The sequence below is a fragment of the Neovison vison genome, chromosome 6, assembly GCF_020171115.1.
Source record: "Neovison vison isolate M4711 chromosome 6, ASM_NN_V1, whole genome shotgun sequence".
Lineage (NCBI taxonomy): Eukaryota > Metazoa > Chordata > Mammalia > Carnivora > Mustelidae > Neogale > Neogale vison.
In genome coordinates, this window is record NC_058096.1 from 177,836,762 (window position 1) to 177,862,111 (window position 25,350).

A 25,350-nucleotide genomic window follows, 5' to 3' on the forward strand; every position below is an offset into this window, starting at 1 on the left:
GTTTATGTACTAGAGAACACTAATTTTAGAAAACCGATTAGCTAGTTCTTTCTAACTGTATGTTATTGTAGCTAAGGTCAAATTTTTCACTGAAACTATGGCAACAAAACCCCAGTATTCTTCATCGACAAAACTGAAGCAAAGTTCTCAAGAGAGAGGCTTCCACTAGATGGCTAGACCTAGGCTAGATTATTCTATTTCTTCCTTCTACCTGAAATGCTATGTTCCTGGGAATGGTTGGGCGGGGGGGGTAGGACCTCAAAGAAATTTGCTAGCATAAGTCCAAGTGAGCTTATATAGAAGTGTCATCACTGATAACATTTTTAGACACATATAATTTTAGCAGCACAAAACATCAAGACATTTCAGAAGCACCCAAATTGGAACTCAAATGTACCCGGAAAAATACCAGATGAAAAAAAGGAACTTTTAAAATTTCAAAAAGAGGACTAATTGCCCGATTTATTTTCTCAATTATTACAACTGCTCAAAATTGAGTTTTTCCTACACGGACCTCCAGCTACTGCTCTGTAAAGGAAAAACGATGGACTCTTTGAAGGGACAAATTTTTCTCCCCATACCTGAGGCCATGCTCCACTTATCTCCCCAAACCAATGCCTATAGGCACAAACACAATTTCTGCCTTCAAGTGGAGCCATGCTGGCCTCTTGCCTGGGGGAGAGGTGTCTTTGTGTTGACCAAGGAAGCAGCCAGTGGACATCCTTTCTCCTTAGAATCCAACTGTCCTCAAAGCCAGGGAGAATGTCCTTCCACAGACTGACTGGCAAGAACCCCTCCCTCCGAACCTACAACAAACACACAGGGTGTGGGGGTGGGGGACTTTCAGGAAAACAGCAGATTGGCAATATCTTCCTCCTGTCTGTCAAGAGTGGCTGGAAGGCCTGCTGCTTGGGTTAAGATAAACACAACTTCCTGTCTCAGCTAGGTTTGTAATTTTATACATAAGGCAGGATTACCATCTGGAGCAAATGCCCCTTCAGTAACAGAGGCTCTGATCAAGGCTTGTACACGTAGAAAAAGGGCCTGGTGGCTTCTCTTCAGAAACCAACAAGTTCTAGAGCTCCCTCTTGATTATGAGACACACTCCGTAAAATTTACTAAGACATTCAGGAAGATTATAAAGTGTGGCTATGGATACCTTTGTATAATCTACATACCGAAATACTACAACAGACATTAGTGTTATACCAGATGGCAAGGCCTGTGTTTGACCCTCCCAAGAGATGTCCTGAGAGCTGCTAATTGCAGATTTACTCATGAGGGCTACTCAGTTACTACTTACTCAGTGCTTAGCTTGTGCTCAGCATGTTGCTAATCATGCACCACCTCATCCGAAAACAATCCAATCAGTCCCATACTATTATTAACCACAGTTACCAAGTGGAGAAACAAGGTTTAGAGAGATTAAGTAATGTGCCCATGGTCACACAGCTAATTAAGGAGCCGGGTAGGGACCTGACTCCCCATCTGATTCCAGAGCCAACCCTCCTAACCACTATTGCCCCATGGAATCCCCACTACACCAAACATACTCATTAAAACTAGATTCAGCACTTGACTTTTCATATCCATTCATCTTTTCAAAGAGTCAATAATTCCATCTTTCCGCCACTTTGCAATGCTCTCTATTGGTCAGATTGAACACATTTATGGATCCCTGCGAGGCTCTCATTTGGAGCGTGTATCTGTTCTCTCCCCAGCTGTTTGCTGACCCGATGCCCCCAACCACAAGGCTTCCGCAGGAAGCAAAAACAGAAGGAACAGCTGGGTCCTTTGGTGGGAAAACAGACACTTAGGGTCCAATGGGATCATCTACCTAACCTCCGTCCCCAAGCGAAAATTCCCCTCTTCAAAATCCCTGACAAATAGTTAGTCTCCTCTGAATGAGAGGAAAGTCAATTATCTGAAGCAGGCCTCTTCCCTGAGCAATAGCTTGGCACTTAGAATCAAGTTCCTTAAATCTGAAACCCTGCCTCTGGTCACTTTTATCTGCTGACCCTAATTCTCTCTTGTTCTGGGTGCAGGACATCCGTCTTCCATATAACGGCCCTAAAGTAAGGGAAGATTGACAGCTGACCCTTAGAGCTTTACACGAGGATGGCAGCTTGTCAGAAAACGCCCAAATCTCAGGCCTCACCCCAGACCTACAGAATGGGAATCTGTGTTTTTAACAAGATCCCTGGGTGGATTCTATGCACATTTGTTTCAGAAGCAATGCCTTCGAGGCCTCTTTTCATTTATTCTACAAATACCTACAAATATTCTACAAATACCAAATACCTAAATAAATTCATTTATTCTATAAAGAGCCTACTATAATCCAGGACCTGTACAAAGCCTTCAAGGAGACAGGCTTCGGACTTCACAGTTAACCGGAGTTGGGTGGGAGTGAAGTCATAAACCAGCCATAACAGCAAACAGCTTTACAGCAGCAGGTAGTTGGGGCCAGGTGCTCCTCTAAGTGCTTAACACAGATAAGCTCATTTGATCATCACAAAAACACTGTGGGCACACACAGTCAGTCATATCCCCATTTTCAAGCCGAAGAAATAGAGGTACTGAGAGGCGAAGTAATGGGTCCAGGGGGGACACGACCAGCAAAATGCAGAGCCGAGAGTCAAACCCAAGCAGTCTGGCTTCAGCATCTTTGAAAAGGAGGAACAGCTTATCTGCACACAAGGGGTCGGCAAGGATAGTCCAGGGGAGATGTTTGAGGTTTGAAGGACGGGTGGGCATCAGGGAGACTGGGGGTCCCAAGAGGAACAACAGAGATGGGGAGATCACTTCAGCATGAAGAAAAAGGCCATGCAAAGGCCCAGAGTGTAGAGCAAGCACACTGACTGCCAGGAAGAAATCAATCAGTCTGGCGGGAGCACAGGACGTAGCGTGAGACTGCAGATGAGGCCAAGAGGTAAGCAGAGTGACTCATGCAGGGCCTCATGAACCCTGGAAGTATGTTGTGTATCCTAAGCACAACTAGGGAACAGCCCGGGGCTCCACCCAGCCAGTGACATCATCAGATCGACACCAATTCCTGTGGCTGCAGTGAAGGGTGGCCCCACAGTGGGGCCCACGAAGGAGGGGAAGAGGGAAATGCAGAAACCAACAAGGAGGCCAGTGCAGGAACTTAAGTGAGAAATGCTCCAGCTGGCTTAAAATGGCTTAAATTCTCTCCGTTGCTCTTGGTATAACATGAATACAATTGTTTTGCGATCCATCCTCCTGCTTACCCCTCCTTGAGTTTTATTCCCACTAAGCAATAAGTCCCTTAAATGTCAGCACTGAACCCAGGACTTGGTAAGAGGCCCCAAATGTTTCCTGAGCAGTGCAGCTCTATTCATCTCCTTGAGTGCATCACTGGAGACTCTCGAGCCCTCCAGATGTGGGTTCAAATTCTGAGTATGGCTTGGTGGCTGACCATTGCTGGGTTCAGGGTGCCCAATTACAAAATGGGGATAATCCCACCACCCACAGCCCAAAGATGCCCTAACAGTCTAGAGCAAAAGCCATGGGACTACCAGGAGGCCAGGCACCAAAGGGGAAGCTCTTTAACCAAGATTTGTTTTTCAAAATCATGAAAATTTAGTGAAGACAAGGAATCGCAAAACTATAGGCAGCAGAGAGAGAAAAGAGATCCAACAACGCGGGTCAAAGAGAAGGCACCCTCAGGGGATAAGTAAGACCAATCCACTGTTCCAGAGAGAAGACAGGTCAACTATAAAAAATCTTTTCAAAAGTGCCAGACTCGGGGCACCTGGGTGGCTCAGTGAGTTAAAGCCTCTGCTTTCGGCTCAGGTCATGGTCCCAGGGTCCTGGGATCAAGCCCCGCATCGGGCTCTCTGCTCAGCAGGGAGCCTGCTTCCCTTCCTCTCTCTCTGCCTGCCTCTCTGCCTACTTGTGATCTATCTGTCAAATAAATAAATAAAATATTTAAAAAAAAAAAAAAAAGTGCCAGACTCAGGTAATGTGGAAAGAGATGATAAAACAGCATCCATGTTAAAAAGTCGGTTGTCGACTTAAAGGTCACCAAGAGAAACACTAGTAGCAACAGGCAAACTGAAAATCTTCTCAGAAAAAACATGAATTCCTTCCCAATCAGTTTTTAACTAAGGACCAACATTATACCAGGTACTGAGCCAGGAGTGCAGGGTAAGGTCTTGTCCCTCCAGGTGCCCCAAAAATCTAGCTATGGAGACAAAATAGAAAACAGTTGTGTAAACACCATATTCTGGGTTGGTAAGCAGGCAGGTAGTTCATTCCTCTAGTATGTGGACATTCACCCTCGTGTTAGTACATCTCAGAAGGACTTATCTTGCTCAAGTAGAAGAGGAAATGCAATAAGAAATCTGCAATTTAGTGAAGGAATACTTGAAGACCAGCCCTCTTCTAAAAGCAGTTTACAGTAGGTATTAGGAGGTTTTCTGAAATCAGACTGTCTGGGTTCAAAGCCTGGCTCTGCCATTTCTACCTACCGCAATCCTGTACCAAATATTCAACATTTTGTGCTTCAGATCCCTTATCTATAGAAGGAGGTTAACTATGGCTGTCTTTCAGTTATTAAGAGGGTTAAACAGATTAATGAATACAAAGGTAAATACACGAATTACATAGATTAGTGAATATACTTATGCACTATATAAGATATTCACTATTATTTACAGAAAACAGAACACACAAAGGTAAGGGTCAAAAAATAATAATAGGGGCGCCAGGGTGGCTCGTGGGTTAAAGCCTCTGTCTTCGGCTCAGGTCATGATCCCAGGTCCTCTCTCTGCCTGCCTCTCTGCCTACTTGTGATCTCTGTCAAATAAATAAATAAAATCTTTTTTTAAATAATAATAATAATAAATAATACTTTTTAAATCTATGGCCCAAACAGACCTGCCCAGTTTAAAAGACAGTGTGTGTGGAAACTCAGTCTGTGTCCCAATCCCAATTTTTTTTTAAGTTTTAATTTATTTATTTGACAGAGGGAGACAGCGAGAGAGGGAACACAAGCAGGGGAAGTGGAAGAGAGAGAAGCAGGCTTCCTGCTGAGCAGGGAGCCTGATGCAGGGCTCGATCCCAGGACTCTGTGATCATGACCTGAGCCGAGGGCAAACGCTTTGTGACTGAGCCACCCAGGCGTCTCCAAACTCAATTTTGACAAAGAATTGTTCCTGGACCCCAAGAGATTAAATCTAATTTCCATATCCATCCAAAAAAGAGAAAAAAAAGACAGAAATTTATCTTAAGCTCAAGTGATTCACCACATATCTTCATCAATGTTCTGAAGACGGGATTCTAAAAGCCTCTGCCTAAAGAAAAAAAATCTTCAATCAGCCACTGTGTTCTCCTTTCAGAAGAACCATAGAACAGTTTGACAGTATGACCCCATGACACTCGGTCACCATCCCAAAGGAGGAAGCCCCGAGAGCAATACTGAGACACAATGAGACGACAAGGTCCAGGTACCCATTGCCCTGGAAGTATTTCAGGCACTGAAGTTGAAACCTGTTCCCCATTAGCAAATGAATTATCATGGGTAAGATGAATACAGGACAGGGGTCTGGGGCCTAATTTCCCTGGGTGGCTCTGATCTTCACAAAGGAAGCTATCCAGGGCATCAAAGGAAGCAGAAGCTCTCTTGCGCCCAAGTGTAGGATGCCTGGAGCTTTCAGAGATGCATCTCAAAGCTTCAAGCAAGTAGGCAGAAATCCAGTGAGGGCCACATGCGGCAATGTGTGGGACCCCAGAGTAATCAAGCAGCAGGCATGAACCCAGTGAATGTGCGACCCACGGTGAGCATTCTATGTTGCCTGGGGAATGGATTTAAATTACAGTGTTGTTCCCTTTAAATGGAGTCTGTTGGTGCAAGATTGAGATAAGCTGGTAAGTCTGAAATGATGATTATAAAAAAACCTACTAATCTTTTTATTAAATTTGAATTGATTTTGTGAACACAAAGTTAAAAGAGACTTTCTCCAAAGCAGCCGCACGCACGCACGCACGCACAACCACACATAAAACCTTTAATGTGCTTCAAAGTGTATCCTTAACAAGCACCTAAAACAGACATATTTTTCTGCCTTATTTAACAAGACAGGCAGAAACTAAGTCCTTTACCCCCACTGTGAGAGGCCTGTCACGGATTGGAATCAAAAGAACAAACAAATTTTAAGTTAGGCCCTCCCCTTTGCATGTGGGTATTTAAAACTAAGATATAGGTTCATCCCTTCAATGCTTTGCCAAAAGGAAAAAAAAATTAAAGACTGTTGCCTAGCAACAATTAAGACCATGTGCAGCAAAGGAGGGTGATTTGAAAGAAAGCTATACCATTGAGTTTGTTATGGTCACCTTAGGCCAGAGACTTTTGCCACCCAAGACCTGGCTATGTCCCCATCTGGCCTCAGAGAAAGGCCTAGCTGTTTCCATACGTTTGTCTTATCTTGACCAAGAAGATCTGCAATGCCGAAGAAATAAAAACCTACATCCGGGGGCGCCTGGGTGGCTCAGTGGGCTAAAGCCTCTGCCTTCGGCTCAGGTCAAGATCCCAGGACCCTGGGATCGAGCCCCGCATCGGGCTCCCTGCTCAGCAGGGAGCCTGTTTCCCTTCCTCTCTCTCTGCCTGCCTCTCCACCTACTTGAGATCTCTGTCAAATATATAAATAAAATCTTAAAAAAAAAAAAAAAAAACCTACATCTGGACAGCACGAGACTCCTGAACATTAATGCTCTCTTGTGAAATGTTAACTGGCCTGTTTCTGGCACCGGTCACAAAGCTTCAAGCTGGAAGGGATCTAGGAAGTTACTTTGCCTACATTTCACGTAACAGGTAGGGAAACCTACGATACCCTAAGGTATCGTAGCAGCTGGCAGCTGACACTGGGCTGGACATTGGCTCTCAGGTCAGGTGTTGCTCCTCACTCCAGCCTTAGCAGTTCTCCCACATGGGCTAAGAACCACTGCCTACTTTCAACCTCAACACAAGCAAGCCAATGATCAGGTAAGGAGGCTGTAGGTACTCAAATACTTCTTATCCCCCCAACCATGAAAAATCCCACTCTTATTTAAGACCCCTTTAGAAGCTGCTGGGGTGTGCAAGAGCTTGCCTGGGATGTGAAACCTCTTTTTCGCAACCAAGATACCTAAGTAAGTCCACAAGACCCCTAATAGGTGGGCCGACATAGTGCAAGCACTCTGGGACGGAGGAAAATCGCAGTCAAAGTGACAAGGGCACAAGAGCTTTAGGTCCAAATTCGTCGTAGCCAAGCAACATATGCTGCTTCTTCCCAGTATCACCCTGAAACTGTGACTCCGGGCTGGCATTGTTCTAAGCAAGACACTTGCTGAGCAATCAGGAGTTGTCAGTCAACTTGGAGATACCCAGAGACATGGTTATACTGGTCCAGACCTTCACACCCAGTACAAAGAGGACTCAAGTTGTAGGTAACACGCTGCATAGCCCACAGACTATCTTGGGGGTAGTTAAAAACGCGTTAAGTTGAAAAGATCCAGGGCTTTTGCCTTCCCGTTTGGCTTTCTTTCGCATTTACATGGTCCTAAATCCAAGTTAAGAGCTTCAGCAGACAGCAGAAGAAAAGCAGTTAACTTGGCTCACTTTCATTTAGAGACTGGAGGTGACAGGGGTCCCAGCCTGAAGAGACCCTTGTGCTGAATGGAAAAGGGGCCAGAGGGCACAGAGGAGTAAGAGCACTGCTCCCCGGCCTTTGGAAGAGGGTTCTGGCCTCCCTCTAACACTCACAGGTCATAAGACACTGGGCCAGATGCTCAACCCACATCAGCCAAAAGGCACCAGGCACCCTGGGCTGAGGAGGTGCCGCCAAGCTGAATGAGAGAATGAACGCACATGAGAAGTATCATCATGTACTGCGCCCCAGCAAATGACAGACCAGAGGGGCAATTTTTTACATTTTGTAGAAAGACATTTCATGTGCTTTGCCTCTGCTCGCATATAAACAGCTGCAGCGTGAACAACAACTTACTCTAGACAACTTCCTCAAAGATGTCAACTGTGCATTGGCACTGACCTGAGAATGTGCCTTTTCTCCTGGGACTCTAAACAGCTGGCACACAGGAGGTGTCTGATAATGTTTGTGGGATGAATGATAATCCTTGTAAGTGATAGTCAACAGACTATGGGGAAGTCGCTCGATTTCTAAGAGCACCCTTTTCCTCAACTGCATCATATATCCTTAGCTCACCTCATGGGTAGTTACATGGATTACAAGAGATAATCCGTGGGAAGTGCTCAGCACAAAGCAAAAGATCTATTCATGTTGGCTCCTATTATCTATAATGTGGCTCTGTTTCTCCATAAAACCCCAGGACTCCTGAAAGCAAGGGGGACTGTGTAACTCATCTTGTCCCCTCTCCTCAGCAAAGCCAACAGCTGGGACATAGTAGGGCTTCAATGTCCCCTGAGCTTAACACCCATTTTCATGACACTTTAGCTGAGTGGGTTATTTTCCTTGAAAGCAACCTGACTGGGGGAAGAAAGAAACACAGGACAAGGAAAATACCTAGAATATCCACACTCTCAGCCTGATCTCTGACCATTGCCCCAATTCATATAAACCATGGAATGATTTCAGAATGCCTCCTTTGTCCTCACCTTTCCCTGCCCAAACTTCTCCCTTTGTTAAGCTGAGTTTCCTTGCAAACAACTTTTCTTCTGAAACTAAGGGGTTCCTGCAAAGTTAAAAACTTCTCACTCTTCACTCACATTGATATGGTAGCATCTAAGATTAAAAAAAAAAACAACAAAAAACAAAAAAAAACAACCAAACAGAAAACCTGGGGCCAAGATTGGCCTCTTGAACGGAATGGAGAAGATGAAGTTTTGAGGGTAAGAACTTGACCTTTGCCCCAGTCTGAAAAAGCAGACTACACAACAAATGGCATGTTCAACACTAATGCCGATCTTAATTCCCAAAAGCCCCAGGCCTTGTTTCTCCTCCAACACTCCTAGAAGTAGCATTTAAAACAGCAAAGTTTCTGGGATCAAAACAAGACTGGTAGTTAATTTCCTTCTTTTCTTTATAGAAGATGCTGTTATATTTAGTAGGGGGAAGGGACGGGTGGGGATGGAAGAGGAAAACATCCTCTAAAGAAGGAATTCCGTAACCACAAAGTTTCTATTGCCGGTTTCAATCTGTCTGTCTTCCTCCTTCTTTCAAGATTATGAGCAAAGCCAGCACAAATCAGGGAGAAGAGAGATTGTGTCTTACCTGCCATGGACACTGATGCTTCCAAATGGTACCACATTAGCTAAAGGACTAAAGCGACTGAGCTAGACTACATCGCTGCTCTTATCGTCACCTAGAGCACAGGGGCCACTGTCCAAAATTCATGAGGACAATGAAGGAGACTTGGCTTAAGTGAACCAGACGTTCACCCAATCTCTACTTCCTATGGATGAAGTCCGGGGCAGAAGATACATTCAAGGGAATCACCAAAAAAAACCCAATTCACTTGGCAATGGACTTTTGCCCATCAGAAAGAAGCAAGTATGTTCAAGATTTTTACTCTTTTGCAGCTACTGGGGAAAATAACAACTACCAGTCACTGACCAGGTCTTTTGTACCAACTACGTACTCTATTTGGCTCTTTAGTCATATTATCTTCGATTCTATTACCTTTACAAATAAAATATTTACAAGGAAGGAATTATTTCCCCCCCATTTTATGGGTGAGGAAGCAAGCTCAGAAAAATTAATCTATCAAAGCCACTTAGCCTGTACATGGGAACGCCAGGACTCAAATCTAGGCCTTTGGGTCTCTATGCACACACCTACCCACAAAAGCATTAAACACAAAAATGAAAAACAATACTCTCATATCACTAAAGGATTCCTGTACAGGATTCCCTTCTGCCACCCTTTATGAGTACGAGCCTCTGTGCTAAGTACTGGCAATGAAAAGACAGGACTAAGGCTTACTGAGTCCTGAACCAAAGGCCAGGCTCCCTCAGTACTGAATTTGAAACACACATTTCATCTTCCCAGGAACCTTATGAGGTAGCGACTAACATCATTTCCCATTTTACAGATGAGAAAACCAAGCTTCACAGAGGTTAAGCAATTTATCCAGGGTCACACAGCTAAGAACTTGGATTTGCACCCAGAAAGCCCAGTCCCAGGGCCTATGCTATTAACCACGAGAGTGGCAGGTTTCAAGAGGAGCTCACAAAATGAAAAACACCAAGTCAGAAGCCACAGGGAGCATTACATAAATAGGCCTTTGGTTTCCATTTACTTAAGATCAGGTTATGATGGTTCTCAATATAGGAAATAAGTTGGCAAGGAAACAATGGAAGCAACAACAAACCCAAATGACTAAATGTAGCTCTGCTGATTGCTCAGATAAAGACTCCATCATCCTAGCCGGCCGCTTGCCAGCATCTCACTTTTCCATATGTGTTTGTTAAACTCCACGGTGTAATGGCACGGCAAGGAAATGGACTAGAAATGCCTCCAAATTGTCCAACTGCCCTATGCACAATTTCTAAACATCAAAATTACTTCAACTTCAAAATCACTTATATTTGGAAAGGCAATAATCTCTTCCAAAAGAGAAATCAGTTTCTTCACGTTAGAAAAATAAAAAAAAATTTTTTTCAAGGAATGCTACACTAGAACTGAAGGGCTGCTTAAGAAAGTGTTTAAATCCTTGCTGCCCCGATTCCAAGGGAGAGATCTTTGTGGCCCTCTGCCTGGGCCCCTCACCTGCCAGCCGAGAGCCTCAGGCGCAGCACAAGGAACCCAGGCAGTCCTGACCTACATTTGCAAAGCCTGCAGCAGAGTTTGTTTGGAACCAGATTGTTCCACAAGTGCAAAGCACCTCACAACCTAGAAACCTTTATTTATGAGGACAAGCAGTCAACATAGATCAGGACACAGTCATGTGACCACCTGTAGAACCAGGCCGGACCATAAACAAAGTTTGGTTCTTTCCAATCAGCCTCTATCAGACTGTCACTTTTATCTGAAAACAGTCCCTTCAATCGGCCACCAGATATCTATAGAAGCACCAGACACTTTGACCCTAGTACCAGGAAAACATGTACGTCTTCTGACTTGCCCTGGCTATGGTCCCATTTATTTCAACATTCTAAATGCATATTCAAACAGCCACTAGTTCACTTTGTTCAGGGCATGAACACCTTTCCCAGGTTCCTTTCTCAACTAGCGGGCCTATGCGCAGGATGGGGTAAGTGCTCACACTGGACCCAAGCAATGAGTACCTTCCACTTGGCCCCAGTTGCAAAACCCACACCCCACCCAGCTCACCCCTAAGTAATAAAGCCAGGAGCTGACAGGCCAGGCTCTATTAGCAGGGGTGCTTGATCTTGGCTATACAGGCAAATCACCTGGGAAGCTTTTAGAATAAGAATAAGAAAAAAGGAAACCATCAAATCTAAATTAAATGACCATCCTCAAGGATGGAACTTCAACATCAGTATTTTTCCAAGTCCCTCAGGTGATTTTAGCCAAAGTTGAGACCTACAGCTCCTACTCCATCCATCACCAGCTGTGTGACCTCAGGCAAGACACTTAACCGCAGACTTTGAGGACCTCAATCCCCTCCCAAGATGGACATAGAAACCCATGCGCTAAAATGTATGCAGAACGCTTAGCACAGCACCTGGCACAGAGTCTACTGATCTTGGCCCTGTTAGAAGATAAACTGAGGCATATTTTATTATTCAGCAGAGAGAATTAATTCTGTAAGTCACTGCCTGGATTAAAGTTATTAGATCAAATCTTTTATTTCTGCTGCATTTGGGATTCTGTTTTGGAAAAAGCCATGAAGGAAGGATTGGAAAGAAAAGGCTTCAGGGGCCACAGCTGCTCAGGATCCTGTCACACAGGGCTTATGGCAATAATTCTCTTTTTCGACAGTCCCCCTCACCACCTCCCAGGTGAAAATATTCTCTTGATAGTCTCATGCCAACTGGATGCAGTCCAACACCAAAAATCTTCTAAGTGGCTTCTCTCCATCTGAATGTCTGCCTTCTATTTTATTCTAATTCCTTTAGCTTTTATCGAAAAAGTCAAATGGTTTTTACATCAATTAACAGTAAGAACTTATCACTCAAATCATGTAACCGAAAAATGGCAAGGTATGAGTCTTCTGGGACTGAGGTCATGAGTCAAATCCTAACTCAATGGGTTCTCAACCCCAACTCAATATTAAAAAAAAAAAAATCACTTGGGAAGCTTAAAAAAAAAATGCCAGTGCCCAGGTCCCAACCTCGAGACACTAATTTGATTGGTCTGAAGTGGGGCCCTGAGTATCTGTTTAATTTTTAATCTCCCTCAGATAATTCTATTATGCAGCTGGAGTTGAGAACTACAAACCACACAAGCTAAGAAGAAAAACAAAATATTTATCCTCTTAACATCCCAATTATATTTCAAGCACCTTCTGGAATAAACTAAGCTACCTTCAGAGGAAGATACCAAATATAAGAGGCCTAAAAAGAAAACCAGTAGTGGGAAGCCACCGGTAGGAAGGGTGTCCTGCCTAGGTCTTTTAACAAAAACTAAGTGTAATAACAGACATCTTCTCCTTCCAGGTGGAAGCATCTAAGAATACCAGAGCCCCCAAAGGCACAGTGAGATTGGCTGCAGTAACACGTTCCTTGTGATGAGATCCATAAATCCTGTTTGTTTAGGGACAGAGGTGCACAAATGTAAGGGTTTAGGCTAAATTTGCACTGACCAACACGTATGTAATATCCAAATGAAGGCTCTAATGAAAGCCCATTCCAATCTTGATGCTGAGTTTATTTACATATTTTCAAAAGGTCACAAAGCTTGGACTTGAAATCATACTGTAAAAAAATGTTAAGTAAATAAGCCTACAATTGCTTATCAAATACACACGTGTGTGAGCGTGTGTGCACGCGCATACACACACACATACACAGCAATACACTTGATGAATTTCCAAATGAGGGAGGTACCCACTCCAAGAAGGACATCAACTTACCTCTGAATTTCTTGGGTGGATTGTTAAGGTCCCCAGCTTCTGGCTGGACAACACAACGATCGTCAACCAGACTGTGAAGACAAGGAAAAATGCTCTATCAAGCCAAGTCTAAGAAAACAAAACCTAAGCACGATGCAAAAATTGAATATCCAGTGCTGTTCCTATACAAAACTTGGATGGCCACGTTCCCCTGCCAGGAGGCGGTTTACACTAGAGGCTTCCCATACAGGGAGCTACACCTAATCCAAAAGCCCAGGTTCTGCTCCTGCAATGCGCACATTAACCTACTGTTTTCTGTGGCTCTTTTCCCTTAACCACATCCATGATGGATTTGAGCAAAACATGCAAAAATGCTGAAGTCGGGAGGCGTAGCAAGGGGTGAGGGCATTCAGCTTATGGTAGCTGAAGGGTCCATTCGTGCCCGGCAGAGTGCCGTCCCTGTAACGTGAGGATGAATATGAACCAGGCCCTGCCCCGAGGGAGCTCAAGGCTAGTTCAAGAGCCACAAAAGCAAACTAAAAAAGAGTATAACCTAGGGGCTATAAGAGAAAGAAGAACAAAATACAGCTGGGAACTAATAGTTCCTGAGGCCATCTGAGAAGCCGCTGGCAGAGAGAGTCATATGGAACTACTGGAAATCGACATGGAGGTAGATAAAGTGCAAAAAGTTATAAATAAATGACCAGTCCCAATTTATATTCAGACCCAGTATTTAGAAGTTCAGACTGACCAAAGTGACGTGTACAATTCTTTTAGAACAGATTTAAAATAATGTATTTTTTTGAACAGATGAGGAAATTGAGACTAAGAAGTTTAAATGACTTATCCAAGTTCCTAAAACTGGTATTGGTCATTTGCCAAGTGACCACAGAACTTGCTGCCAGCTCATACACTTTAGTTTTCCAGGGGTTCTTCCATTAGTCTATGTTGCTCTTTATTCCAAAGGCAAGGCACCATTAAATAGTTTGCCTTTACTCTTATCACCCCTTCCTCCAAAATTCTGTTTCACCTCCTAAAAGTCTGGCCTGTCTTTCCAGACTGATTCAGAGCCCCCATCTTCTCCATGAAGGCGCTCCCTCTGAGCCCGCATTCCCTGCCTCTCCTCCTGTCTCCCTCACCTCATTGGAGAGGCACAAATGGTGCAGTAAGCTAAGAGCTTCCAAGGGGCACAGAGCTGCCTGCTTTGTGGCCCAAAAGATGCCCACTGCTGGTACATTTTCCTGCCCAGGCGAGGTGCTCAGTTATATGTTTGTGTTTGGTGTCAATCAAAGTGGCCAGAGTAACCCACCACCACCTTGCTGCCTTTGGGTATAAGACACAAGATCTCTCTCCCTCAAGAAGAGGAAGAATGTGGTCAATGGCTTGAGTTTTTAAGCAAAAAGTCAAGAACAGAATGTGCATACAGAAAACTCCCACTTGAAGCCCTTGTGAATGTAAATATAGTAATGCCACCAGAGCTATCATAATATGTTAAGTGGGGGAGTGCCTTAGAATCCAATACAGTGCTGGGTTAAGCACTTAGCAAGTTCTCAAGGTCGAGGGGTAAGAGAAAGGGCCCCAGCCTGGCCCAAAAGACAAAGGACTGTAGATGGCCTGTTGCCGCCTCCGAGTAGCTTGACGATGATTACGTCATTTCATCCCTCCTGGTCTCAGTTCCTGTATCTGTAAAATTATAGAGTTGGTCTCAAGGAGTCTCAAGTAAGGTGATGTTCCTCAGACTTCCTGATACCAGGTCCCCCTCATCCCCAGGCCTCTCAAAGCTGTGTTCCAGGATGGGATCTGAGAGCTTTGATTTTTAACATGTTTCTCAGGTGATTCAGAAGCACGCCTCTGAATCACATCTGCATGCACACGGGCTCTCCAAGGTCCAGCTCAAGCTCTGAAGCTCAAGGAGTCAATAGAGTCACTGGGGAGGTAACCGCCATCTATATAAACAGAATGTGGCTAGGAAGCTAGATGCCAAGTTCCACAAAAACAGGGTGGTCACTCGCTGTCATTCACAATGGGTGCTCTAGAAATGTCAAAAATATTAAAAGGAAAAAGAAGCTAAACTTCAGTTTCCAAGTCCATTTTGAACCAAGGGAATATTCCTCGGAGGTAAGTATTAGAGCCCATAATTCAAAACTGACCATCTGCACATTAAGGAGAAAGTGGGGGCAGGGGTGGGGACCTTATCAATAATTTGTTTAAAAAAATAACAATAATAATTTGTTATAATACTTGAGGAAAACTCTTATAAAGCAAAGATTTTGCACCTGATAGGGATTCTAAGAATGGATGCTATGGAAGAAGAGGACAAAAAGCAAGGCAGCATGAAAGATTTCAGGGGCTGCCACAAGTGGGCTCAGTGCCGTAAGCACTACAGGGGCAATGGCACTATGCCAAGAAATCAGGGCCCCAGAGAAAAGATGAGGCATAAAGTGGGGTTGAGGCTTCACAAGGCAGCCAGGTAAGAGCTGTGGGCACTGAGGAGGCTGGTGAGCCAATTCTGCCAGAGATGGATGGTCAGAAAAGGTGGGGAATGGAAAGTCGACCTTGCCAAGGGCAGCTGTTAGGAGCACTGGTCCTGGAGTCTGGAGTACCCACAGCTGTGGAATCTGGGGCAGGTGACCTCACCTCTCTGAAGCTCAGAGGCTTTGCCTTCATGAAGAGCAAAAATGATGGTACTCGCTATGCAGATGTGTTTGGGAATTCAAGGCATTATGTGTGGACAGTCCTTAACACAGTGTTGTACACATCCACAGGACTCACAGAAGTGGCGACCTCTGCTATTTATTACCAGCGCTTTACCTGCTGAAAAGCAAGAGGATGGAGGATTCCAACAGGAGGTAAAGGAAAAGGAAGGAATCATCCAAGAAAAAAGGGACAATCAGAGAGGCACGGACAGCAAAGGGCCTCTTTGCCAAAACTCATGTAAGATAAATTATGAAGAGTGGGTCTTTAGTGTAGACAGGTTTAAAAAAAAAAAAGATAATGACTGAGAAACAGTCACTGGATTTAGGGATCAGAGTCAGGGATGACTGCTTTTTATCAGATGACTTTTGAAAACAAAATTTTTATGCAATGAAGTTTAATTAAGCTACACTTCTATATGTGAAATAATTTGCTCCTGGAGTGACCTGAATGAGAGCCCAAGAATACTCATTCTGCACAAATACCAGAGACCAAGCATGCTTTAAATAATAGCTTTGATTAAAAGAAAGTCTCTGGCTGCTCTAAGAATTAGGTTCTTAGGGAAGCTGTTGGCTTTCGTCTCCCCAATTTGAGATCAGCTCCTGCCAATCCAAGAATTCCACCTCGGGGCCTAACTCCTCCTTTCTACACAAAGACAATCTAGACCATTCGTACGCCTTCTGGAGTTAACCATCTTGATTCTCCATTCTGCTTTTTTCTGTGTTTGGGACTATTTCACTTCTCCTTTCCTCTTCTGGACAATGAGAGAAGGAGAAGGGAGAAGATAAATAAAGACGTTGTGGAATGTACTTACTCTCTTAAAAGTTGGGTAAAAATTGATGACAGCACAAAAGAACAAAAATCTGATTTACAGAACTTTGTGTAATATGTAACTTTCAAATGCACGTTGCATTTTAAAATCGGCAAGGTTCTGCTTCAAAGAAGAGAGAGAAGCATCTGAGAAGTTCTGGTCTTTCCTTAAATGACAAACAAGGCAGCATATGAAAATAAGAGCTTTTATGAAAGTCAAAAAGCACTTCTTTGAGGTCTGTAAAAAATAATGCTAAAATTTTATCCCATAGACTTTGTACTCTCCCCCCCTTATATAAGGAATAGGAAATTATAATAAATTCTGAATTATAAGGGTCCTAGTTAATGAGATTTTACTCTTCCAGGACTTCCAAGAAAACAGTATTTTTGTGTCAGAGGTAAACTTGGCTAACATGAGATTTGGTATCACGATTCCAACTGCCCCTGGAAAAGCCTCATCAAATGGTAACATTCTTATCTTAGAAAAATCCATTTTTAAGCCGGCATTAAGAGTTTTGTTTTTTTTTTAAGATTTTATTTATTTTTTTGACAGAGAGATCACAAGTAGGCAGAGAGAGAGGAGGAAGCAGGTTCCCTGCTGAGCAGAGAGCCCGATGCAGGGCTCGATCCCAGAACCCTGGGATCACAACTTGAGCCGAAGGCAGAGGCCTTAACCCACTGAGCCACCCAGGCGCCCCAAGAGGTCTTAAAGAAATCCTGCCACACAAGAAATCAGGAGCTCTTACCCCAAGGTGCTAATAAATCCATTTGTCGATCCTTCCGCGTACAGAGAACAAATGTCTCCAATATGTAGGAAACTAGACATCTTGTCAGACATGTCTTTCTCGAAAAGCCTAGACAAAGTAAAATATGCAACATTATTAGAGGGAAAGAAATGCTCGGAGTGGGGGAAAAAGTCACTGAGAGTTGGCTTCGCTCAATTTTCCAAAGCGCCCTACTTAAAAGTCAAATTTAAATGAGTGTGTGACAGGCAGGCACTCAAACGAGCCAAGCAAGGACATATGCAACAACATTTTTTTCCATATATCATTTATTTCAGGATATTCCAACCACAATAATGCCGGTTTCTAACACAACCACACCCAAATCCAATTCTGCAAAGTGAGGACCCTCGATAATGAATAGCGAATCTAAAGACTGCAGGGAAGTCAGCCAACAACTTTGCAGTGATTAAGGAGTTGGAAAGTCTGACTTATAAAACATTAACACACTCAATCTGCCTCAGGCAATGTGAAGGCAGAAGGAAACACCTGGTATGAAACTTGGGTCTGGCAGTGCCTCTGCTGAGGTACCAAAGCAACAAAATTAATAAAAGGAAACCTAGTAACAAATACCGCAAAGCTCTAGTGGCCTTTTAAAAATTCAACAACTGTACCCACTTCATCCAAATGTTGTTTCAATTTCTTTCCTTCTTCTCCTTCACCCAAGCACTTGCAGGGGGAGAAAGGATCTTAGCACCTGGTCCAAACCATGTCAGTGCAGGAAGAATAATGCGGCTTAGGCCAAGTGAGAACCCCCTCAGGAATACCAGTGGCTAGTTTGGGGCAGTCCTAGAAAGGGCTCGTAAGTTCCAGGAAATCTCTCCACAGCCCAGAAATCATTACATACACACACACACACACACACACACCCCACAAGTATCAACAAAAATACTGACATGACTCTTAGGAATAGCTTTCCTGAAGGCCATTGACATTGAGAAGTGGGAGTCCATTTAAATAGTTAAAAACTAATTTTTAAATAGTTAAACTAATTTGACCTTTAAAAAACAAGCTTAGGGGCGCTTGGGTGGCTCAGTCAGTTAAACCTCCAACTTGATTTTGGCTCAGGTCGTGATCTCAGGGTCCAAGACTGAGCCCTGCATCAGGCTCTGCATTGGGCCTGAAGCCTGCTTAAGATTCTCTCTCCCCCTCAGCCACTCCTCCTCTCAAAAACAGACAGACAGATATACACACATAAAAATAAAAATAAAAATAAAAATAAAAAAACCACCAAGCTCACTTATGGAGGAAGATAGTGCACGGGTATGGACCCCAGGTAACTCCCATGGCTTCATTGAGCATCTGATGTAGATGCAGAGGATAAACAAGGTCTTCCCAGGATCTCTCCTCCAAACCCAGAGCCCCTTAAACATCTTTTCCAATGCCTTTGCTCAAGTTCTGCCTAGAAATCATTCACCTCCAAAGCCACAAGAGTTCTAACGGCATGAAAAAGTGTTCTCTCCTGAAATTGCTTTCTGGGCACCAAGTCTGCTTTCCATTAAAATTGTGCAGCAATGATCATCAGGAAAGCTAGGGAAGCATGTCTCCTACTTACCAGGTGCTGAAAAGGAACTGAAAATGAGCCTCAGTTCACTGCTTGTGAGAATCTACAAGGAAAAAACCAATTCCTCCAAACAACCCAGACCTGGCAAGACAAAGTTCATTTCACTGAACCTGAACTTCTACCTAGAGAAAGACAGCACAGGAGAACACATTCTCAAACAAAACAGTGAGCATCTATAGACACACAAATCATGCACAGAGGGACAATTTGCCAGCCAAGTTCCATGCTCCAGAACTGTCTATCATTTTGTCATTTGTTCCTAAATGCCCAAAGGCAAACCCATGTTTTATACAACATCCAAAAAAAAAATGGCACAAATGAAAAACACTAAAGGCACTAATATTTCCCTTATTTTCCCTTATGCTTATACTTACAAGACTTATCATAAAGGTTAAGGAAGTCAACATAATTCTGGGACTGATTTTTGGAAAATAAGTTCTGTTTGGATTTGGAGTCACATCAAATTCGTGTCTTCACACTCGGGCCTCCAGGAAGGACACAGGTGAGTGCTAGATACAGGAGCTCAGGTACATGCTCCATCGGGAGGGCTTCATCTAGAGTGACTAACTCTGTCCTTTGGACCATTTAGCCCTAGTGGAGACCGGGCCAGGAAACAGCAGTGTGGCCCTAGTCTTAACTTTCCTCACCACCTGGTTACCTGACTGAAAGATCCCAGACCCTTCATGGAAAGCAGCAGACACAACTCAGTGGTGGGGTGATGAACTCAGTGCCCGCAGCTGATCGCATCTGATCACCCAGATGTCTAGACCCAGTGCTTCTCTAGCACAGCCCTGCAGGGTTACCATTTCTAATAATGATGACTAACTTTCATCAAGCATCATCATGCCCCCCCATTGTGCTAAGATGCTTACAAATGTTCTCTTACCAAAATCCTCACGGGTACTGCTATTATTCTCATTTCATTATTGGGGAAACCAAGATACACAGAAGTGAAGGTGCCCAAGGCAGGTTGTAACCCAGCTCTACCTGCCTCTTAAGCAGAGCTTCTCATCAACAATGACCCTCGGAACATGGACTAAAATGTCAACCATCCTTATTTTCTGGGTGATAAGATTACAAAGCCCAGATTTTCTGTGTTATACACAATTCCATTTCCTCCTTTTTCTGCTTTGGTGTTTCCTAATTTTTCCACCATGGCCACATAACATGTGGGTTAAGTCGGAAAAAAAAAAAATTAACCTTCTTTCTGACCACGTTTATTAAGTAGACAACTAAATAATAAACTTTAGCCATATTTTACATTTTTTCCCAGAAAACAATCAGAACATCCTCCAAAGTTAATGATCCTGAAATGGGCAATCTGCCAGGGGTCCCAATTTTAAAGAAACAATTGAAAATGGGAGGGGGGGAGTGCAGTTATTTCCCAAGGGTCTCAAGACATAAATCCCCTCGAAAGGGACTGGGCAGAAGCCCTGCTAGTCTGGCTGGAAGCTCTGGAGTTCTCCTCTCACCTACCATTAGTTAAGTGGAAAAAGAAGATGAGGACAAGGGCCAGAGGGAGGAGAGGTCCTGGGGCCATCACCAGCCATCATGGAAGGAAAAACAAAGGCCTGGAAAGTGAACCGAACAGGCCTCTGGAGCCTGGAGGAGAGGAGGTAGAAAATCAGCCTGTGTGTGATGGGCCTGGGAGCAATCTTTTAGAAGACTTCCTGTTGTTCAGAACAGGGTGGGAGAACCTGTCTCTTTATCGGATCCTGGACCATTTGTGCTGGCCAACTTCTCACAGCTGGACCCGGTGTTCCCATGTTGGCCACACAATGACTGAGGACACCCCCAGTACAAAAACAGCCAGGGCCAACCTGCCGTCTGCCTGACCCTGAGATGTCAAACTCTGTATCGACGCCCAGGGCTCTTTGCTAATAAACTTGGCGCTGGTCCCATAACATCATGAGAAGGCTCAGGGGACCAGCTCAGGGGATCCAAACTTCTCTCTGGGTGCCAGTTATGATGATGATTAGCTCAACACTGCGATCTGGCCCACTTAAACTTCTCTGCTTTTGTTTCATCTGGAAAATGAGGATAACATGGAACTACGGAGACTGTTGTAAGGAACAGATGAAAAAGTGCGTGTAAAGTGCTTCGTTCAGAGACTGGTAGACTTTCACTCCTTAATGCTATTTATGATTTCTTAATGAGATGAAGTGGAATTCGGGAAGATCCTAGGGCTTCAAAATTTAAACCAAGCAAAAGAAAGGATCCTCTGTTTAAAGTCAGGTTAGGGGTGGGGGACAGTGCCTGGGTGGCTCAGTTGGTGAGTGTCTGACTTTGGTTCAGGTTATGATCTCAGGGTCTTGGGATTGAGCCCTGCATCAGGCTCCTTGATCATCAGGAGTCTGCTTCTCCTTCTGCCCCTCCCCCTTCCCCTCAGCCCTGCTTCTGCTTGCTCTCTCTCAAATAAATAAAATCTAAAAACAAAAAGTCAGGTGAGTATCCAAACAAATGAACTCCTAGACAATCTGTGACAATATATTTTACTTTAAAATAATTATTCTTCCTAATTCACCTATTACGAAAAATCTCAACTGTATGGAATTAAGCTCAAATTCCAACCTCAGAGCACTCTGAGCTTTCCAAACATACAAAATCTTATCATAAAGGTTGGAGGCAACCTATACAACATAGAATTCCATCTCTTACCCCAATAATGGAATCCCCCCATTGTGTCTCCTATGGATGGCCTCGCTTCTGCTTATATATCCAGCAGTACTCCAGGGTTCAAAGGTTCAAACCATGGTTTCAAGTTCAGAGAGCCCACTTAGAAAACATCCCTCCCCCTTCCCCCCAACACCCCAACCCTGCCCCTCACAGAAACTCCCTCCCAGAACTTTTGCTACTGATCTGTCCCATGATGCTCAGAACCCTCTCACAATGTGAATGCTCTCAGACCTCCTAAGGACTTTGCTTCTGTTGGCAGAGAGCATCACCATCCTCCCTGGCTCCTGACATGGCCGGGCCTCAAGAGCATTCCACACGAAGGGCCGGCAGAAGTGGGGACTCTGGCTCTGCCACCTCATCACTAGAGGACCGTAGGCCCGTTCTGTAACCTTCCCAAACCTCCCTTTCCCCATCCATAAATGGGGATAATAAGAGTAACTCCCTCACCAGGCTGTCAAGAGGTTCACTAAGTTCATGCATAGAAACTACTCAGTTAAGCACCTGCAGGAAGGAAGTGTGCAATGTCCGAAGGCTATTACTGGATCCCCACCACCTCCCACCACTGCTCTGACCCACTAATGCACCTCTTAAAATGGGATTGTCCCAGAGTGGCTTGACCCGAGCAGAGGAAGGAGGATTACTGCCTCTGCGAGGTGCAGCGGCTTTGCTGAGCCTCCTGCTGCCCTTGTGCTCAGCTTCAGTTCTCTGTCCACTGAAACCGCTCCCTGAGCAATGCAGAACAAAAAGGGACATTTGCTTCTACTCAAAAGAAAGGTGGAAATAAAAACACACAAAGTCAGAGAGATCCTTGAAGAACAGAAACCAGAGGTACTGGTCCTCAAAACCTCTTTTCTCAGAATCTATATTGTTCATTGCCTTTTCTACACCCTCTCTAGTCATCTTGTCCCCTCTGCTGACTCCTATGACTTCTCTATGATTCCTAAATCTGTACCTCATGGCCAACAACTTCTGGGATTCAGCTCCCAGATACCAATAGCATCTCAATGTACCAGAAAAAATTCACCTGTCTGCCCCATCTCTCCTTCTCCCTACCCATGTCATTTACCACCTCAAAGCCTGCGGCATTGCCCGTCTTCCCTCTCCTTATCCCTGCCACAGAACCTTTGCTCATGCTCTTCCCTATCCCAGCCCCTATCCTCGTTAAAGATAAGATCAGTTGGTCTGGGGATCTGTTTTGTTTAACATTTTATTCCGATCACCAATGCCTAGCACATGGTGGTAGGTGCTGGTAAATATTTAGCAAATAACGAAATCTGAGCATCAAATCTCACTGATTTTAAGTTTTAGTCTATCTCTTGAATACTCCAATTCTTTGGAACTCTTCTGCCCCCACCCAAATCCCAGCCAGGATCATTTCTTGACTGCGCTGCATTAAGACTGTCTCTTGGGGGTGCCTGGGTGGCTCAGTGGGTTAAGCCGCTGCCTTCGGCTCAGGTCATGATCTCAGGGTCCTGGGATCGAGTCCCGCATCGGGCTCTCTGCTCAGCAGGGAGCCTGCTTCCCTCTCTCTCTCTGCCTGCCTCTCCATCTACTTGTGATTTCTCTCTGTCAAATAAATAAATAAAATATTTAAAAAAAAAAAAAAAAAAGACTGTCTCTTGAATTTTTCTTTGCCCCTCAATCTATTCTACACACGCAGCCAGCTTGGTCTTTTTTTGTCTGCCCCCCCGCCCCCAGCATGATATTTTAGATACATAAATCAGACCATGTCATTCCCCTGCTTAAAACATCCCAAAATCGGGGCGCCTGGGTGGCTCAGTGGGTTAAAGCCTCTGCCTTCGGCTCAGGTCATGGTCCCAGGGTCCTGGGATCGAGCCCCGCATCGGGCTCTCTGCTCAGCAGGGAGCCTGCTTCCCTCTCTCGCTCTGCCTGCCTCTCTGCCTACTTGTGATCTCTCTCTCTCTGTCAAATAAATAAATAAAATCTTTAAAAAAAAAAAAAAAATCCCAAAATCTCCTTGGGAGTCCTCATGACCTGGTCCTTGCCTACCTCCTCCTCCTCATCTCTCTGTACTCTCTCTCTGCCTTCTACACTCTGGCCACGATGAACTTCCTCCAGATCCCCCAAAGTGCCAGGTGCCTTGGACAACCTGTAACTGCTGCCTGACACTCCTCTCCACATGGTATCCTCATTATTCCAGGCCATTACCACTATCCAAAAATTCCTTATTCACTGGTTTGCTTATTAACTTGTCCTCACCACTAGACTATCAGGCCATGAGAACATGACAGGAGAATTCTTCTTTCCTACTGAATCCCAGTGCCTGGGATTTGCGTTAGCTATTACCTAAAAGAACATGAAGTATTTTTAGGTGATTGTTTTCCTAAAACTAATGAAAATCAAGTTTATACTGTTGGAGCAAGGATAGAAAACAGAGCTCTGTTAGACCCTTTCAAGAGATTGCTATGAGACCCCTGGGGCAAATAACACATTATATGTTAATAAAAATAATTAATATAATAAAAAAGAGAGATTGCTATGAGAAATCTGGAAGTCAGAAAAAAATTATCTAACTTCTGTCCCTGGCAGAAACTATCCCTACCCCACTGATCAGCCCCTGGGTGTCCAAAAAGGCTAGAAATAGACTCAGAACCAGAGTCTGAATTCCAGCTTCACGTGCTTAAGCAACAGATGTAACTTTTCTGAATTTCAGCTCTATCATCTGATTAAAAGAAAAAGGGACAAGGGAATTTTTCCCATCTCTCATTTTGAGGGGTAAATCAAATAATCCACACAAAGTGCTCAGCCCAATATATGGCCCTTACTAAATACTTCTTTTTTATTTCTGAATGAGACTAAAGTGGAAAAAGTTCACTTTTCTTGCTCCAAAGCCTTCACTCATTTCTGCCCATAACTTGTCCTTCTTCTACTTGATGTAAGCTTCTTACTTAGTCAACACTGTTGGAAACACATTCAAATAAACACAAGTCCCAGAAAGGTTTCAGTGCTCTGTAAGCCTAAGAGGTGGGTGATACTTGGACAGGTCACCCAAGGTATTGTTGCTTTTTGGCCTCCAAACTCACCAAGACCACCAGACCTCAACTCCACCCCCACTTCTAACAACCAAACCAGGCCCCTGTGGAATGAAGGGAGGGGGTGAGGTGGGAACCTCTTCAAAGAAATAATTCAATATTTAGAACCTCTTCTACTTTGGTGTTAAGGAGGGCTAAATCACAGCCTCACTGAAAAAGAAGTATATTCATTTCATGAATCGGGATAGGTTTTGATTTTTTTCTTCTTTTTGCTAAAAGCTTTGACTGTGGCAGAAAACTCACTTATTGTGATTTTTCCCATCTATTTCTCCTGTAGGCACTGAACTAATTGCATTATATGCGTTTTTCTAAAAAAAAAAATCTCAATTCTCGCCTACACACAATTCAGAATTTAAAAGTTAGCAACTCCTGAAACGAGACAAAATTAGAACACTTTCATTAACCAAGAAGTTACCTAAGGTATCACGTAATCCTACACAGGCAAGGGAGAAAATCAGAAGCCTTTATTTACACCAGGTAATGGACCCCAAAGCCAGAGACCCAAATAGTCTGACCAGAAGATTTTATTGACACACAGAAGCAAGTCTTCTTTATTTAAGATGAAGCCACCTGGCCCTTGGGGCTGTAATTCAGGGGGGTGGGGGAGCCCCACTGACACTGCCCTTAAATTAGGTCCTTCCAAGCACTGGTGTTGGGAACTAAGGACCCCTCCACCACCACGCCTGTCCCCCATCCAGTGGACCATTCATTCCCTGAGCTCCAAGCTCTCCAATATCTGACCACCCAATTATCTTAGCTTTGACAACCTTGCATA

General features: G+C 44.1%; 1 protein-coding gene across 6 annotated transcripts in view; it reads right to left on the reverse strand.

The window, feature by feature from the left end:
• Positions 1 to 25,350, reverse strand: part of ITPR1 (inositol 1,4,5-trisphosphate receptor type 1) — a 328,468-nt gene that overhangs the window by 288,458 nt on the left and 14,660 nt on the right. For all 6 annotated transcript variants that reach the window (XM_044253119.1, XM_044253118.1, XM_044253116.1 and 3 more), the window contains exons 3-4: positions 17,247 to 17,354; positions 13,018 to 13,088 (exon numbers count right to left, since the gene is read on the reverse strand). In XM_044253119.1, coding sequence (XP_044109054.1) covers positions 13,018 to 13,088; positions 17,247 to 17,338 — 163 coding nt within the window. In that variant the 5' untranslated portion in view covers positions 17,339 to 17,354. The remainder of the gene's footprint in view (positions 1 to 13,017; positions 13,089 to 17,246; positions 17,355 to 25,350) is intronic.